The 16,298-nt window shown below is 43.6% G+C and overlaps 1 protein-coding gene across 1 annotated transcript in view; it reads left to right on the forward strand.

The window, feature by feature from the left end:
- Snx27 (sorting nexin 27) overlaps positions 1-11,548 on the forward strand; it is a 70,969-nt gene extending 59,421 nt beyond the window's left edge. Inside the window, exons 9-12 of the mRNA XM_055609046.1 lie at positions 5,480-5,629; positions 6,106-6,234; positions 6,854-6,913; positions 7,015-11,548. Of these exons, the coding sequence (XP_055465021.1) occupies positions 5,480-5,629; positions 6,106-6,234; positions 6,854-6,913; positions 7,015-7,023 (348 nt within the window). The 3' untranslated portion in view covers positions 7,024-11,548. The remainder of the gene's footprint in view (positions 1-5,479; positions 5,630-6,105; positions 6,235-6,853; positions 6,914-7,014) is intronic.
- Positions 11,549-16,298: the final 4,750 nt, after the last annotated feature.

A 16,298-nucleotide genomic window follows, 5' to 3' on the forward strand; every position in this document is an offset into this window, starting at 1 on the left:
TTAAATTAGAAGGTAAATATGGTTAGCATTGACCTTAGCCTATGACTTTACTTCCATGATAAAAAATAATCTCTTTTCCATAGAAAGTCACCAGGAATCAGGGAACTGTCCTACCACTACATATGAGCAAGCTAAAATAGAAAATAAATATTGGCAAAATTTTGGCAAAGGGAATTTTTATGTCTGTGAAATAGTCTTTTAAAACACACCCTACATCTGTTCTTCAATAGCATTGAGACCAAGCATGGTGTACACATCAGCAAATCACTATGAGTGTGAGGCCAGCCTACAAAGTGAGCTGCTTAACAAAAAACAGAAACTCCAAAAACCCATTGCCTTAGAGGCTGGGAGAGATGGCTCAGTGGTTAAAAGCACTGGCTGCTCTTAGAGAAGACTGAGATTCAGTTCCCAACACTCAAATCAGCAGCACCCAGCACACTGTGTGACTACATTTCCAGGGGATCTGATGCCTTCCTCGGACCACAGCACCAAGCACACATGTGGTCTAGAAACATACATTCAGGCAAACATGCATATATACATGATAAAACTAAAAAAATACATTTAAAAAAGGATATTTGACCTTGTGAAACCTGAAGAGCTTCAGAATCTTAATTCAAGTTTGGGGAGACTTGGTTCCCAAGGTTCCTCTCAGTTCCTTGTTTCTAATAGACTTGCTTTGACCTTTGGCAGGTCAGCTGGGAGAGCATAGAATTCTGGAAAATGGACCCTTAACCCATTCACCTAAAGTGTTCTGTGCCCCTCTGTTATTAACTATTGAACATTTACAAAATGTCCTTTGCTATATCTTTCCTTTCCACTTATCTAAGACAGATGTGATGATTCAAGGTTATATTTAGCTATTCAAAATTGAGAATGGATAGAATAATTCTGTGTGGTCACTGTTGTTTAGACGGTCTCATATGCCGAGGCTGGGTTTGTACTTGCTGTATAGCCAAAAGCTGGTCTTGAACATCTTTCCACTTCATTCTCCCAGGTCCTGGTTGAAAGATGGATGCCACCATGCTTAGCTTTAAATTTTAGTTTTCTTAGATACATGTTGTAAATTTGTTAGACAATAAAAATTTACCTTTTCCAGTTTTTAATTTATGTAAATTTTCAGTGTTTCTTTTCAAGTTTGGCACAAACAGCCATGTAGAGGTTGTCTGCTTAAAACTGTGCAAGAATACAAACCTGAGAGCCTCCAAAGACCTTGGTCCAATAAGACTCTATCTGTCTTCTCATCAAGGCGCGGGTGCCTGCTCAGGCTATTCTTAGAACTTAGGCCAGTAAGAATCCTCTTGAAGGTTTTCAAGAGGAGATTCACTGTGTGCTGGGACTGTTCTAGAATTCTTATGCAAAGAAGCGGACCAAATGCCAGACATGAAGCAACTTGAGGAAGAGGTTACATGGCTTAATAGTTTGAGGTGATACATTTCTGTCATGGTGGCCAGAGTGGGAGACTGCTGATCCAGGCCTGTCCCCAGTGACCTATTGCTTCCAGTAAGACTCCACAGCCTTCCAAAACAGTGTCAGCCAGCTGGAGACCAAGTGTTCAAATGCATGAGCCTATCTGAGACAGTTCACGTTCAAACACTGGGATCTGGGATCATGACTAGTCAGAATAGAAGTAGGATTTAGCAGTAAAGCTCCAGTGCACGTCTCCCTGAATCAAGGGAGAGAGGGCTTCCTTTAGTTCCAGATTGCAGTGGACAGTGACTTTTGTAATGTCAAAGAGCGTTCAGGATACACACTGCTTCACATCCCTAATCTCTGTATGCTTCTCTTAAAAAAAAAAAAAAAATTCTCTGTACAGAAGGCTGGGTATGGGTAAAAGTGTTTGATTCTGAGACAGAGAAGCACAAGTTTATGGCTAACCTGGTGTATGTAGCCTGTTTCAGCCGTCTTACTGGCTGAAAAAGACCTCCCTCCCCCTCCCCCACAAACAAATTTGTACAGTAAAATGTCCTCTTAGGAATATGGTCGATATATTTCTCAGACAGCAAAAGTGTGTCCCAAAGAAGAGAATTCTCAGAAAGTTTCTCTTACGCCAGCCATTTTTGTTAAAGAACACGAGCAGAAGTAATCTTCAGGTTCTGTGACACCTACCTACATTGCAGGTTTTTAAGCACCACTGAGCAGAATTGCTGTGCGCTGGTCCTGTCAGTGTTTCTAATGACTGTGTCAGGATTGGATTGGATTGGATTGGTTGGGTGTTGGAGGCCTGGGCTCTGGGTATTCTTTTTATTGTAAGCTTTACAAATACAAAGAGAAGCTGAAAGGGTAGTACAGGAGGCCCAGAAGGCCCCGTGTACCACCTGCTCTGCAGTGCTGCTGGTCTCCACCTTCCTAATGTGTAAGCTTTGTTTGGTTCCATCTTATACTGGGGTTTTGTGTTTCTTATTTGCTTGCTTCTCTGTGATGCTGAAGGTTGAATCTAGGGCTTCACAAGTTTGGCAAATACTTTTTCACTGAGCTAACTCTCCAGTCCCTACCTGTTTTTAATGTGTATTTGTGTTTTTCTACTTGTCTGAATGTGTACTACATGAGTGCAGTGCCCAAAGAATCCAGAAGAGGGCAGCAGATCTAGAGCTGGAGTTTTAGACAGTTGTGAGGTCCCCAGTATGGGTTCTAGGAACCAGATTCTGTTCCCTGTGAGTGCAGCAGGTGTTCTTAAATGCTGAGCTATTTCTCCAATCCCCTACTCTGAAATTCCATATCTGTCATTTCACAGCCAATCTTTTTTTATACACCAAAGGGGTGTACCACTCCCCAAGCTCTCAAGCTTCTGAGAGAGAAAATGGTTGAGTCCTTTGACTAATGCTAATGGAGCTTTTAATAATGGTAGTGGTGGTGCATACCTTTTTATCTCAGCACTCAGGAGGCAGAGGCAGGAGGATCTCTGAGTTTGAGGCCAGCCTGGTTTACAGAGCAAGTTCCAGGACAGCAAGGGCTACACAGAGAACCGTGTCTCAAAAAACAAATCAAAAACAAAAAATAAATTTAACATTTATTAATTATCTAATTATTCATCAAATTCTGTGCCAAATATTTTATATTTGATGCTAACAAATAAATAATATTATGACATAGGTGTTGTCGTTATTTCCCATTTATAGAGTAAGAAACTAAGGCTTGGGGCCTGGAGAGATGGCTCAGCAGTTAAGAACACTGACTGCTCTTCCAGAGGACCCAGGTTCAAATCCCAGTACCCACATGACAGCTCACAACTGTCTGTAACTCTAAGATGTGACACCCTCACATAGCCATGGACATGTAGACAAAAAATAATGCACATAAAAAAATAAACAAATTAATAAAAAAACAAACAAAAACAAAAACCAAGGCTCCTGGATTGAGTAAATTGCCCAAGGTTATATAGGTAGGAAATAGTGCAGTTTGGATTCCACTGCCAGGTAGCCTGAGCCCAGCCCAGTGGCCCCAACTCTCCTCTGTGTCAATGTCTGCTCCAGACCTTGTTGCTCTTATAACCCAGAGGAGTTGTCTATTCCATTGCACCCACCTCTTGTCATACTTACCTGTGTGTAGCAGGGTTTGTTCTTCTGCTCACAGTAAAGTAGCAGCAGTAAACAGTATCATGTCTACTGGAACAGGAAGGGCAATAAAAAGGGAAGAGATGTGGAAGCATAGTAGTGGGAGAATGAGAAAAGAAAAATGAGGCTTTGAAGTACTGTGGCTCTTCTGAACTCACCCTGCCTCTGTCCTTGCTACCATTCTGTGATTTGTCATCCTCTTAAGTTATTATTTTACTGAGGAAGAAATCTAAAGCCAGCAGGGTGTGATTTCCCCCTCCCCTGACCCATATCCCCCAGTAACAGTAGCAGTGTTTTAAGTGTCATTCACCAGTAGCAGAACCATTAGATTACCTTGGTTTTTGGTAGGTTGGTTTGTTTGTTTTGTACGTATGTCATTTCATCTCTCTTGGTAAGAGAGATAGGAACTATCTGGTTCTCAGTTTGGAACTCCTACCCATCTGCTCAAGTCACCAAAGGTGCTGTGCTTCTGCATATACCAGTGTGTCCAGGACTTGTGTGACTTTCAGGCTTATGTGCTTATTTCCGAGGTAGCCCATGAAAGGACACCAACTCAGAGACCACCAATCTTTTTCCTCCTTTATCTCCCTTTGCCCGTTTCTCTTTGACACACCATCCAAGTGTCTTCTATTCTTTCTTGCTTAATTTGCACTTGTGAGCTGAGTTAGAGAAGAGGGAGCAAAGCTGAGTGAGCTGCAGTGTTTGAAGCCATCTTTGGATTCATCTTGTGAGGATCACATGTCTCACTTGACTGGAGTCCAGATGCTTTCTAAGGAGGTATATTGTCTTAGTTTCATCCACGGCTCTCTGGTAAAACACCCTATCCAGCAGCTCAAGGAGAAAGGGGTTCCTTTTAGCTCACAGCCCCAGGCTATGGTCCAGCATTGCAGGGAAGTCAGGTTAACAGGAACTTGAAGTAGCTAATCACAGCACACCCAGGAGCAAAGAGAAATGAGTTACTATGTACATGCATGCCTGTGTTCAGCTCATTCTTTTAGAGAGACCTGGACCCACTCATTTAGGCTGGGTTTTCCACATCAGTTTAATCAGGTTATCTCCCAGACTGCCCATAGACAAACTCAGTCTAGACAGTTCCTTACTGAGCCTCCTTTGTTGATTCTAGATATCGAGTTGACAATTAAAACTAACTACCACACATACATGCTGGGACTCAGGAGACAACCAGGTTACTTAGGAATTAATTGATGGTGAAAAAAGGAAAGCCTGGGGTTATAGTTCTTAATTGTGCATTTCTGATGAGTGACCTCTAGATCAGTCACTTATCCTGCTCTGAGTTCTGTAAAATGGCTGCTTTTTTAAGTTTATTTTAATTTCACCATGTTACGAGTGTGAGACATGGAGTAGTTTTATCTTCATCATTAAGATCGGAATAATTTTTGATTAGAAAAAAGATAGGAAGAAACTATTATGAAGATAGATTTCCATTCCTTAAGTACAGTGAAAAGAGAGGACCATCCTGGCTGCCATTATGGATTCTTTTCTAGTGCTAGTGATCTTGACTACAGTGTCTCTTCTGCCACTTCATTTCTGAAGAACTGGGTGTTAGAAGTTTGAAGGTAGGGCTGGAGAGAGGGCTCAGAGGTTATGAGTACTGGCTGTTCTCCCAAAGGTCCTGAGTTCAGTTCCCAACAGCCACATGGTGGCTCACAACCATCTATAATGAGATCTAGTTCCGTCTTCTAGCCTGCAGGTATACTGTATACATAATAAATAAATCTTTAAATGAAGAAGTAGGAAGGTAAAAGCTGAGAATGGTATGAAGGAATGCCAACTCAGGGACAAGTGTGAGATCAGGAGCCAGGTCTTCAGGTGGCTAGGTGAAATGCCCCTGTCCATCCAACTGTACTGTGCTTCAGCATTTTGTAACATGGTTTTCCCTTTCATTTATGTGTTTGCTTGTTTAGTACCTCAACATGCTAAGAACTTGTGAGGGCTACAATGAAATCATTTTCCCGCACTGTGCCTGTGATTCCAGGAGGAAGGGGCATGTTATCACAGCCATCAGTATCACGCACTTTAAACTTCATGCCTGCACTGAAGAAGGGCAGCTGGAGGTAAGAGTTGAGCCTGGTGGACCAGAAGCTGTCAGTGGGCGCTTACATACTTTTTGTGTTTTACTTCCTCTTTGTAGAGTAAGTGGAATCAAAGTGTGTTGATGATAGTCAGCAAATCCACATTGATCCTTATTATACTGGCTCCAAATTACACATTAATTATTGTATGTGTGTATGGTGTGTTTGCACGCAGGCTCCTGTATGTGCATGCTCATGCCCATGGCACAACGCATGTGTGAAGGTTATAGGACAGCTTTGTGGAATCATTTTCTCTTCCACCTTTGTGTGGGTTCTGGGGCTCAAACTTAGGTCAACTTGCCCAGCAAGCACTTACCTACTGAGCCACCTCACCAGCCTAAGTTTCTCTTGGCACAGCCTTTCCCTGAAACACTGAGCATTTTTCCATCAGAATCCATTTGCCTCAGCTCCCCAGTACTTAAACTATAGACCTTACTCTGATGTTCTTGGCTGTCTAGAACCAGGTAATAGCGTTTGAATGGGATGAGATGCAGCGATGGGACACAGATGAAGAAGGAATGGCCTTCTGTTTTGAATATGCACGAGGAGAGAAGAAGCCTCGATGGGTTAAAATCTTCACACCATATGTGAGTGGGAGATGGGAGGCATGGGGGAAGTAGATTGGGCTTTGAAACTGTTGAAATAAATCCTAGTGGGAACTAAAGGAGAAGTCGCATTAAACTAGGGCTCTTGAAGGCAAGTTATGATTTCAGAGAACTCTTTCTCTCCATTGTCTCACCATAGATGCTTGCTGCTGTTTGTTTAAGACAGGGTCTCACAATTTAGCCTTGGCTGGCCTGGAACGTGCTCTTGTAGACCAGGTTGGCTTTGAACTCAAAGAGAGCCACCTGCTTCTGAATTCCGAGTGCTGGGATTAAACATGAGTACCACCACATCCGTGGCTTCTCCATAGTCTTTCTATAGGCCCTGACCTCATGGTTTTATTCCTTTGTTGATAACCAAAAGAGCATGGGCCAGTTTGACATTTTGTCCTGCGATTGTGAAATTCACAGCCTGTGTGTCATAGTCACCACTAGGAGGAGCTGGAGAACAATAGATTGCCAGGTCTGTGGTTGTGGTTCCCAGGCAGGATTTCGTCTGTCCTGGGTGGGTTTGAAAAATGGGATGGTAGAGTTGAAGTTAAAGGCATGGCCTCGTGCCTGGTTTGGGAAGTCAGTGAGTATTGCTCCCCTTTTTTTTTTCCAGTTCAATTACATGCATGAATGCTTTGAGAGGGTGTTCTGCGAGCTCAAGTGGAGAAAAGAGGTAATTCTAAAGAATTCTTGAATTAATTTCTTCCTCTTATTTAAAATTTGTAGGCCTATGACCAAATACCGGGACCCTCACCTTCATTTCTGTCTTTCTAGGAATATTAGTTAGAGACTGATTATCCCATGTGAGCAGGACATTCTCCCAGCGAAGCTGGCCTCTGGACGGTGAAGGGGCTATTCGAAAAAAGCCCAACTTCTTCCCTTGTAAGAGGGTGGACACTGGCTGCAGGCTCTCCCATCTCTCATGACTTCATGGACCCTCTTCTGCCTGTTTGTTTGATTTTTGTTGTTGTTGTTTGTTTTTTTAATCAAATAACCCTCCATGCTGTTCCTGACCCAGGAGAGCACCTGTCCTGAGTTTTAGCCATCTGACTGGACAAGTCACAGTAGAGTCTTTCTTCACTAACCAAGAACATATATGTGGGGGACCTTTTTGCTACTGTTGTTTATAGGTGTCAGTGCTGGAGCAGAATTTTGGAGACTGTCTAAATACTTAGCTACTTATTCTCAAAGAAAGTCAGAAAATCGAGAGGTACAGTCAGTCACATGGAAGCTGATGTTCTTGCTGTAGTAGAAAGAACGCTGGTCTCTGAAGGTCATCTGGGATTTCTCCTGCTTGTTTTATGTGTGATTTTTGGGCAAAGCAACCTCCTTAGATCTGAATTGTCTCTTTTGTAACACAGGAAGAATAAGCCAGGTGGTACATACTCAGAGTCCTCTAAGAGGCTGTGGTTGTGGATGGGAAGTTGGATCAGGTTTGTCAGCCCAGTGTGGTGCTCCAGTTCTGTGTGAGGGTTGTCTCCAGGTCGGAGACCATACTGCTCCTCAGTAACTCTTTTTTTTTTTTTCTTTCCTTTCAGAATATTTTCCAGATGGTGAGGTCACAGTAGAGGGGTGTGGCCACCTAGCCTTTCCTCACCCCTCTCCCTTCTCCTTGCCCTCATCCTCTTAGCCTTTCCGTCTCCCATGTCAGACAATAACCTTTAACACACACACACAAAAGAAAAAAGTCATCATATCCCAAAGACCTAAGCTAAATCTTGTAATAACTTCCTGTGAATTTTAAGTGTTTGGAACTGAGCTGGTAGAGGAACAGCAGGTTGATAATGCCAGAAGTCCACTGAGATCGGACAGAAATTAGCCCAGCCAAATCGCCAAAGGCATCTTTGTGTTTTACGCAGGCCTCAGACGAACAGACTCTCCTTGTACTATATTTTTAAAACTGGAACTATGAACTCCATCCATTTGCACTGTTTAAGCATATATATGTATGTATGTAAAAAATTATATATACACAAATTAGCTGCACGTATATACATATATATATTTCTTTTTAAATTTCATATTGATGGCAGTACCTTTTTTAGCTTGTGTTTTTACACACCTGAATTCATGACTTCTCTCTTGCTCTCTTTATTTTGAAACAAACTTTAAAAAGGAAAAAAAAAATTACAGGGAAAATACCTCTCCTCATGAAGGACTCGAGAAGTTTACAACCTGCTTGGGTTTCCCCCCTCTTTTGTGTTGAATACAGTTTCTGGCTGTGGGTTTGCCATAGAGTTTGAGGAGCAAGGACTGTAGTGTCTTTATTTTCAAGAGGGTGCTGAGGAAAAAGGCTGTTTCTCAAGAGCAACAAAGCTTCGGGTCTGCAGGGAGTCTAAACGCCTCTAGTCTCAATTCCACGTCATTTTCCTTGTCCATTGCTCCCACTTACGACTTACTAGTCCATTCTGTACCCCTTTCTGTTTCTTTAAGGACTTTAAATGCTTCCTTTCTACTGGCCCAAAACAGAGTTCAGAGTAGTCTAAGGAAGCTGTTACTATAAGAAATGGAACACTTTTCTTCTGTGATACAGATAGTATTAGGAGTAAAACTTGACGTCCGAGGCACAAAGACTGGACATAAGGAGGGAAAGAAGGAAGCATGCCTTGTATTTTAAGGTTTTACCTCTTCCATTCCTGTCCATTAACTATCAAGATTTTATATCCTCCATGACTTACTTAAACAGTTGTGTGGGGAGGAAGTGGCTTGGGTAAACTTAAGAGTCTGTGTCTCTGCCAACCAAATCATAGGCCTGTTCATGCCAGCTGAGGGCCCAGGAAGAAGTGGGAATATGGTCAATTTAGCTGACCATCACTTTTTACTACAAAGGAGACTGAAGAGAAATCTCTCAAAGACATCTTCATCTGGAGCTGGGTCTGAGCCTAGGGCTGCGGCTGGGCCTGGGCCTGGGTCTCAGTGGGTAGAGTGTTTGCCTAGCATGCATAAAGCTCTGAGTTCCACCCCCAGCACCATGTAAAACTTGGCTGTGGTAGTGCTCACCTGTAATCTCAGCACTTGGGAGGGGAAAGCAGGAAGATCAGAATTTTCAAGTCTACCCTCTGCTACATAGTGAGTTCAAGGCTATCCTGGATCACATGAGTCCCTGTCCCAAAAGTAGAAGAGTCCCTTATCTGCTGCATTTAGACTTCCTAGAGCCTAAAAGCTATATGTGGTAGAGGCCAGCCTGGCACTAGGGCAGTATTCTCAGATCTCGAGTTCTTATGTAAAGAACACTTAGGTCAGGTAGAACTAAAACACATCTCTGAAACTCCTTTCCTACTTTACCTTCCAAATTGAAGCCTCTGCAGGCTGGCATCCTTAGGTTCATGTAGCTGGAGGCCAGCCAGAATTGAGTGTGTTTGGCAGTGTTGGCTGTGGTTTAAAGTTTCTTTCATACCTTAGTTTTGCAGAGCATTATGAGGCTACTTTTATGTCTCCATTATTTTGACAGCCACTTGTCCCAGGAAAGTGTGAACCTTTTAGGACAGCCTGTCCCTTCCCTCTCCAAACCTGTAGAACCACAAAGTAGAAAATATAAGAATGTTGAGTATTTAAGTTGAAGAAGGTGATGCCTGATTTGAAGGCTTTAATCCAGGATCAACCCTCCTTTTGGCTTTAATATAATGAGTCTGAGTACCTTAAGAGTAGGTGCGTTGATTTTCCACTCCAACATGCTCTGGAAGCCAGCTTTGTTCAAACAGTAAAAATAGCATGCACCAGTGTGCCTCTATCCACTCAGCAGGAGAGACATGAACAAACTGGAGAGTCTACACTACAGCCTTCCCGAGTGGAGACAGGGCTTTGGAGGTCCCGAAGAGTGAGCCCCAACATGTTGGCCTCTTAACAGAATCTGTGCAGGAACAGCCTACTTTAGGCAGTCTTGCTACCAAAACCCACATCTGCAACAGGGAGATGGGAAAAGGGAGACCCGAAAGGTTCACAGTGGGTCTCCAGTCATGGAGGCAGAGATCACTGTGGCCAGGAGCCCACAGGATCAAGCCCTTTTGCATGAAGCAGTGTTAGATGTAACTCTACTCCATTCCCCATCCCCTCCACTTTTTTTCTCTAATCCCCACTGTTTCTTATTCCTGGCTTCTGCCTAGGGAGGCATGTACCCAGTCTTCTTTGCCAGTTTTGTCTCTGGGAAAGGGATTTCCCCTCCCCAGCTTCACCCCAGCAGGATCTTCCCGGTCTCCAGTTGTTTCCTCCATTGGGTTTCTGTTCTCTGACACAAAAACTCAGAGATTTTTATGGAGCAGGAAAATATTTAGGCCCTGAGAAACCTTGCCCTGTAGGAAGCTTTACTTGCGCAGTGCTTTGAGCTTGCTGGTCTTTGAATTTTTATCCTGGTCTCCACTTTTCTGCCTTCCCGTTGCCGAGACCTAAGCTCAGCACAGATATGTTAGTGCTCAAGGCAGCTATGAGGCCTGGACAGAGCTCTCAGGGAGGAATGAGGCAAATATTCCAGTATCCTCTTACCTGGCCCATTTAATTTTATCCTTTTGTTACCTGGGCCAGTAGCTTTGCATTATCCCCTTTTATAGCTCCAAACTCTGTTTGAAGCATCCAAATAGGGCACTGATTAGAGGGGACACTTCTCTCGTCTCAGAATTTCCAGCTTAAGGACCAGCTTCTAGAAAGCAGTTTGCTTCCAGTTGACCTGAAGTCCCCAGGACTCAGGGCCTCTGTGTCCTCCTGTCATGCTGTCTAGAGGGATGGCCTCAGCACACTGCTGCTCCTTCACCAGTTTTATGAGTTGCTTTAACTTCTTGGAGGAGGGACAGGGTGGCTGAATACTTACAGCTAGTGGGAGGGAGAATGCATCTTTAGTCCTTCATCTTGGGATCCTCTCAATCTAACCCTGAGCGAATCTGCCAGGCCTTCTTTACCCAGGTAACAACAGCTTCTTCCTCAGCGGTAACTGAGGGAGCACGGAAATCAGTCAGGCTCTGGGGAGGAACAAGACTGAAGAGGGACTGGTACTGGCAGGAGCACTTGGCCAGCTGCTAAACATGGTTGCCAACTTGATATCATGCCCCCTTTAAGCTGGTGAGCTGGGCTTCAGTTTTTCCCAGGCCATGCACACTTTTAATTTATTTGAGAGAAACTAATTGTATTTTCACTGCAGTATCTTGTATTTTTATTTGTGATTTATGAAATGTGAAGAGAAAATGCAGAGAGCACACTGGCTCCAGTGTTCTCCAGCCCCTGCTCTAGCGCTAACCACTCTAAGACTGTCTGGTGATGTTACTTAGTGTAATTAATTGTAACATATTCTTTTAAATAAATTGATTTATTGATGAAACAATTCTTTGGTTTCCTAGACTACAAATCCTTTGGGTTATGTGGGAAGAACTAAAGAGGGACCTTTGACAGTTCAGATGGAATGGCTAGTCTGAAAATGAGAGCCTCTAGTTGCTTTTCCAAGGTAACTAGTGAAGCTGGGAATGGAGGCAGGAAGGAGCAGGTCTTTGCCCAGTGGCTCCCTCAGAAATTCCATCTACTTCCTCAATTCTTAGTTTGTTGAGGCCTCCTGTGCAAAATCTTGTGACTATTCACAAGACTCCTGCACCAACTAAGCATAGATAAAACCTGGCAGAGCCTTTGGGACGTAGAATTATGCCCACCTGACCCCAGCAGATGTGCATTTCATATGTAAGTAACTAGGGAGATATTTTATACCACCCCTAGCAAATGCGTAGGCAGCACCAGCCACTCTGAGGGTTACGTTCCCTCCTCTGATCATGTGCCTGAGAATAAGGGTGGTCCTGCTGACCTAGGTCTTACACAGAGAACCCAGATACCAGGCAACCTCCCTGCTCAGAAGAGAACCTGCTCTCTGAAAAGCTCCGCATTTGTAGTGGGTCATACATTTCCATTTTTGGTATTTTCATAGACCTTTACCACATGCTTTTGTTCCATAGTTGACTGTAAGAGCAAAGACCACCAAGTTTGACATTTTGTTTGGATTTGGGAAGAAATATTATTCACAGTTTCACTCACCTAGCCACCAACATCCAGTATTTGGAATCTAATAAATACTATGCCACTGACCACTAGCCATGTAGAAGAATACTTTTTTCTCTTTAATAAGGTAAGAACCATAGAAAGGTAGAATTTTAGAATTATAATTACAGAGGTTAAAGTCAACGCCATTGGTAACTATGTATATGGAACAGATAATGTTCAGAGCCTCACAGAGGAGACAGGCTCACGATCCACAGTGCAAGGGCTCGGTGCTGCAAGGGCTGTAATGAAAGGCCCAGGAACAGAGGTGCATGTCTAACCCCAGACTCGGGAGACAGGAGAGTGAGGAGTGCAAGACCACCTTCAACTACACAGTAAGTTCAGGAGCAGCTTTCTTAAAAGCGAGAGAAGGGCCAAGAGGGTTCAGTAGGTAAAGATGCATGCTGCCAAGGCTGGCAACCCGAGTTAGAATTCTGGGTCCCGCATGGTAGAAAGAGAAAACTGATTTCCAAAGTTACCCTCTGCACACACATCAGTTGTATTGCATGCCCACATACAATAAATACGTCTTAAAACTGACAGATGAAAGTAGAAAGGAAATCTTAGTGATGTTTAATGTGAATTATTTAACATGAGCAGGATTTCGTCAAGCAGCTATCTAACAATAGCTGTTATGTACAAGACACTGCAACACGGAGAATGAAGAAACCTGTGGTGAGAAAGACCAGACTTGTACAGAGCACACTGAATAGTTCTGTTTCAGCAGAATATAGGGTATGTACTGGACTACAGTAGGAGGTAAGGAATCCCCCTGCCCCATTTTTACATTTCAGTGTGTGAGAGAGAGAGAAAGAGAGAGAGAGAGAGTGTGTGTGTGTGTGTGTGTGTGTGTTACAGTAAATGTCAGAAGACAACTTGTGGGAGTTGATTCTCTTTCCATCATGTAGAAGATGTGGTCAGGAGACTGGTATAATTATTCCATTAAGAAGCAGACACAATAACTGAAAGGAAGGAAATAGATAACAAGGAAAAATTGTAAAAATGTGAAAACACTGAATTTACATGAGCAGCATAAAAGGCTCCCAAGTCTTGTGTGACTAGAAAATCAAAATGTGTTTAAGAGTTGAACCAGGCCAAGTAGACAGTATGTCAGCACTTGGGACATAAAGATAGGACGATCAGGAATTCAAGATCATCTTTCACTATATAGCAAGTTGGAAGCCAGCATTGCCTATCTCAAAAAAAACAAAAAAAACAAAAAAACAAAGGAGAAAAAAAAAGGAAAGAGGAAGGAAGGAAGGAAGGAAGGAAGGAAGGAAGGAAGGAAGGAAGGAAGGGATGGGATGCAGTGGTGACGCCTTTAATCCCAGCACTTGGGAGGCAGAGGCAGGTGGATCTACAGAGTGAGTTCGAGGCCAACCTGGTCTACAGACCAAGTTCCAGGGCAGCCAGGGCTACACAGAAAAACCTGTCTCAAAAAGCCAAAACAAAGTGGTATAGAGAGATGTCTCATTGGTTAAGAACAGGCTCCTCTTCTAGAGGACCCAGGCTCAGTTCCTAGCATCCACATGGTGGTTCATAACCATCTTAAATTCAGTTCCAGTGGATCCAGCCTCCTCATTGGTTTCTGGAGCACCAGGCAAATAAATACGTGGTGCACAGATCCACGCGTGGGTGCTCACACATAAAAACCTTAAAGCTGCCCAGGCATGGTGGGGCGAAGGCAGAGGCAGGCAGATCTCTGTGAGTTTGAGGCCAGCTTGGTCTCCAAATAAAGTCTTAAATCTGGACATGGTGGCAACAAGCCCTTAATCCCAACATTCAGGAAGGCAGAGATAGGTGGACCCTTGAGTTCAAGGCCAGCCTGCTCTACAGAGTGAGTTCCAGGACAGCCAGGGCTACACAGAGAAATCTTCTATCTCGAAATACCAAGAATGAAAAAGAACAGCAAAATACCCCAAGACTTTGGAGGGAAAGTGTTCTAGTGTTGGACTATTCAGATTTAGGCACAGGTGGGAAATCCAGTATAGATGTTTAGGAGTCATTTCTTTTTTTATATATTTACTCCTATGTACATTGCTTTTTTGCTTGCATATGTCTGTGTGAGGGTGTTGTATCCCCTGGAACAGACAGTTTTGAGCAGCTATATGTGTGCTAGGAATTGAACTCAGGTCCTCTAGAGCAGCAGCCAGTGCTTTTAACTGCCGAGCCACCTCTCCCACCCCTAGGAGCCTTCTTTAGAGATGCTTTTTAATGTGTATGTATGTGCATGTGTTGAGTTGGGATCCTGTGTTAACGGAGTTACAGGCAGTTGTCATTCTGTGAGTGCCGGGACTCAAACCTGGGTCCTTTACAAGAACAGTAAGCACTTTGAATTGCTAAACTGTCTCTCTAGCCCCCGTGGTCATTTCTTCAGTGTTTACTAAATATCTAGTGTTCGAGGCAGCTATTGAGAGCAATAGCAATGAACAAGGTGCATGACAGTCACCCAGTGGACATTAGAGAACGAAAAGTTGGCTCTAGCTCTGGAAAACCGGTTGCATATAGATGAGCAGGAGGGCTGTGGAGGCAGAGGCAGATACTGCCTTCCTCTTTAGTGGGGCAGTAGGTGTGGACAGTAATGATAGTGGAGACCTGAGTAACCCAGCTGGGGTATCTTTGGACTGACCAGAAGATGTGGGAGAAGCTGGATGCAGTAGCCCATGCCTGTGGTCTCAGCACTTGAGCAGTAAAGGGAGGAAGATTGTTTGAGGCTGCCCTGTCTCAATCATCTCCCAAAAACAGTGTGGCAGGGAAATAGAAAGGTTGTAATCCAGGTTGGACATGAGTGGGTATGTGTGGTATTGTTTACTACTAGGAAACCTAAGAGGAAAGGTAGTACCAGAATGAGTTCAGGAGCAGAGTGAGGGGCATATGGAGGGAACTTGTTTTTATTGAGCAGGGAGAGGATCCAGTACATTGGAGGGAAATCTTGGATTTGGCAAGAGGAAGTTGACTCTTGGAGAAAGACCAACGGTGAACCTCGTGTTATGGTGCATACCTGCAATCTCAGAATGTGGGAAACAGGCAGCAGGAGCAGGAGTTAAAGTTCATGCTTGACTACACAATGATTTGGAGTTCTTAATTGACTTGTGACTCAGTGGGCCACCAAGACAATACAATGGTTAATGTGCTTGCTGCCAAGCCTAATGACCTAGCTTAGTCCCCCAGGACCCACATGGTGAAGAGAGAATGAATGCCTTCTGAGAGTTGCCCTCTAAATGCCCCATGTGTTCTGGCACATGCTTGCCCACACACATGCGTGTGTGCATGCACATTAAACAGTAAATTCTTAAACAAGCCGAGACCTATGGTGGTGGCACACCCCTTTAATCCCAGCGCTCCAGATGCAGGTGGATCTCTTGAGCTCGATGTCAGCCAGGTCTAGAGCAAGTTCTAGAGCTGCTGGAACTTCACAGAGAAGCTGTCTCAAAAAACCTAAATAAATTATTAAGTAATAAAAATAGAGGCTGAAAAGCAAGAAAACAAAGCTTTTCTAAGAACCAAGACTTTGGGTCAGGGCTATTCAAATGCTCATATTTAGAGAAGATAACTGAAGCTTGGCCATGAAAAAGGCCATGACTCTTACATCAGCAGGGTCTACCACCTCATATCATGTGTATTGTTGCCCAGCTTTAAAAATACAGAAAGGGAAGAGAATTATTTAAACTCATCAGGGCATTCCCCCTGCCATGTCCTTATCATCCTTAGTCTCTCTACTGGGATGCTTTCCTTAGTTTGGGGTTTTGGACCTGTTTCTTCTGTTAACATGGCACCAACACTCTTCTGCCTCAGCAAGTTACTAGCAAACAATAGAGGCAGTCTCTGAGGTACTTCAGGAGGTACCAGTTGGAAAGAGATTCCATCATTCTGGGAGATTCTCTTGGTCTGAAACTCACTTTTCATCTTTGTTCTGAACTACAAACTGTCCCAAAGCTGACATAGCTCTGGGGAAAGTTTGCAAATACCAACTACGGGCCCCTATTGACTTTTACGATTGTTTCTTCCCATTCTTGCTGTCACGTGGGTACACACTGAACCTACTACTAAGA

The sequence above is a fragment of the Psammomys obesus genome, unplaced genomic scaffold, assembly GCF_907164565.1.
Source record: "Psammomys obesus unplaced genomic scaffold, mPsaObe1.curated_primary_1811, whole genome shotgun sequence".
Lineage (NCBI taxonomy): Eukaryota > Metazoa > Chordata > Mammalia > Rodentia > Muridae > Psammomys > Psammomys obesus.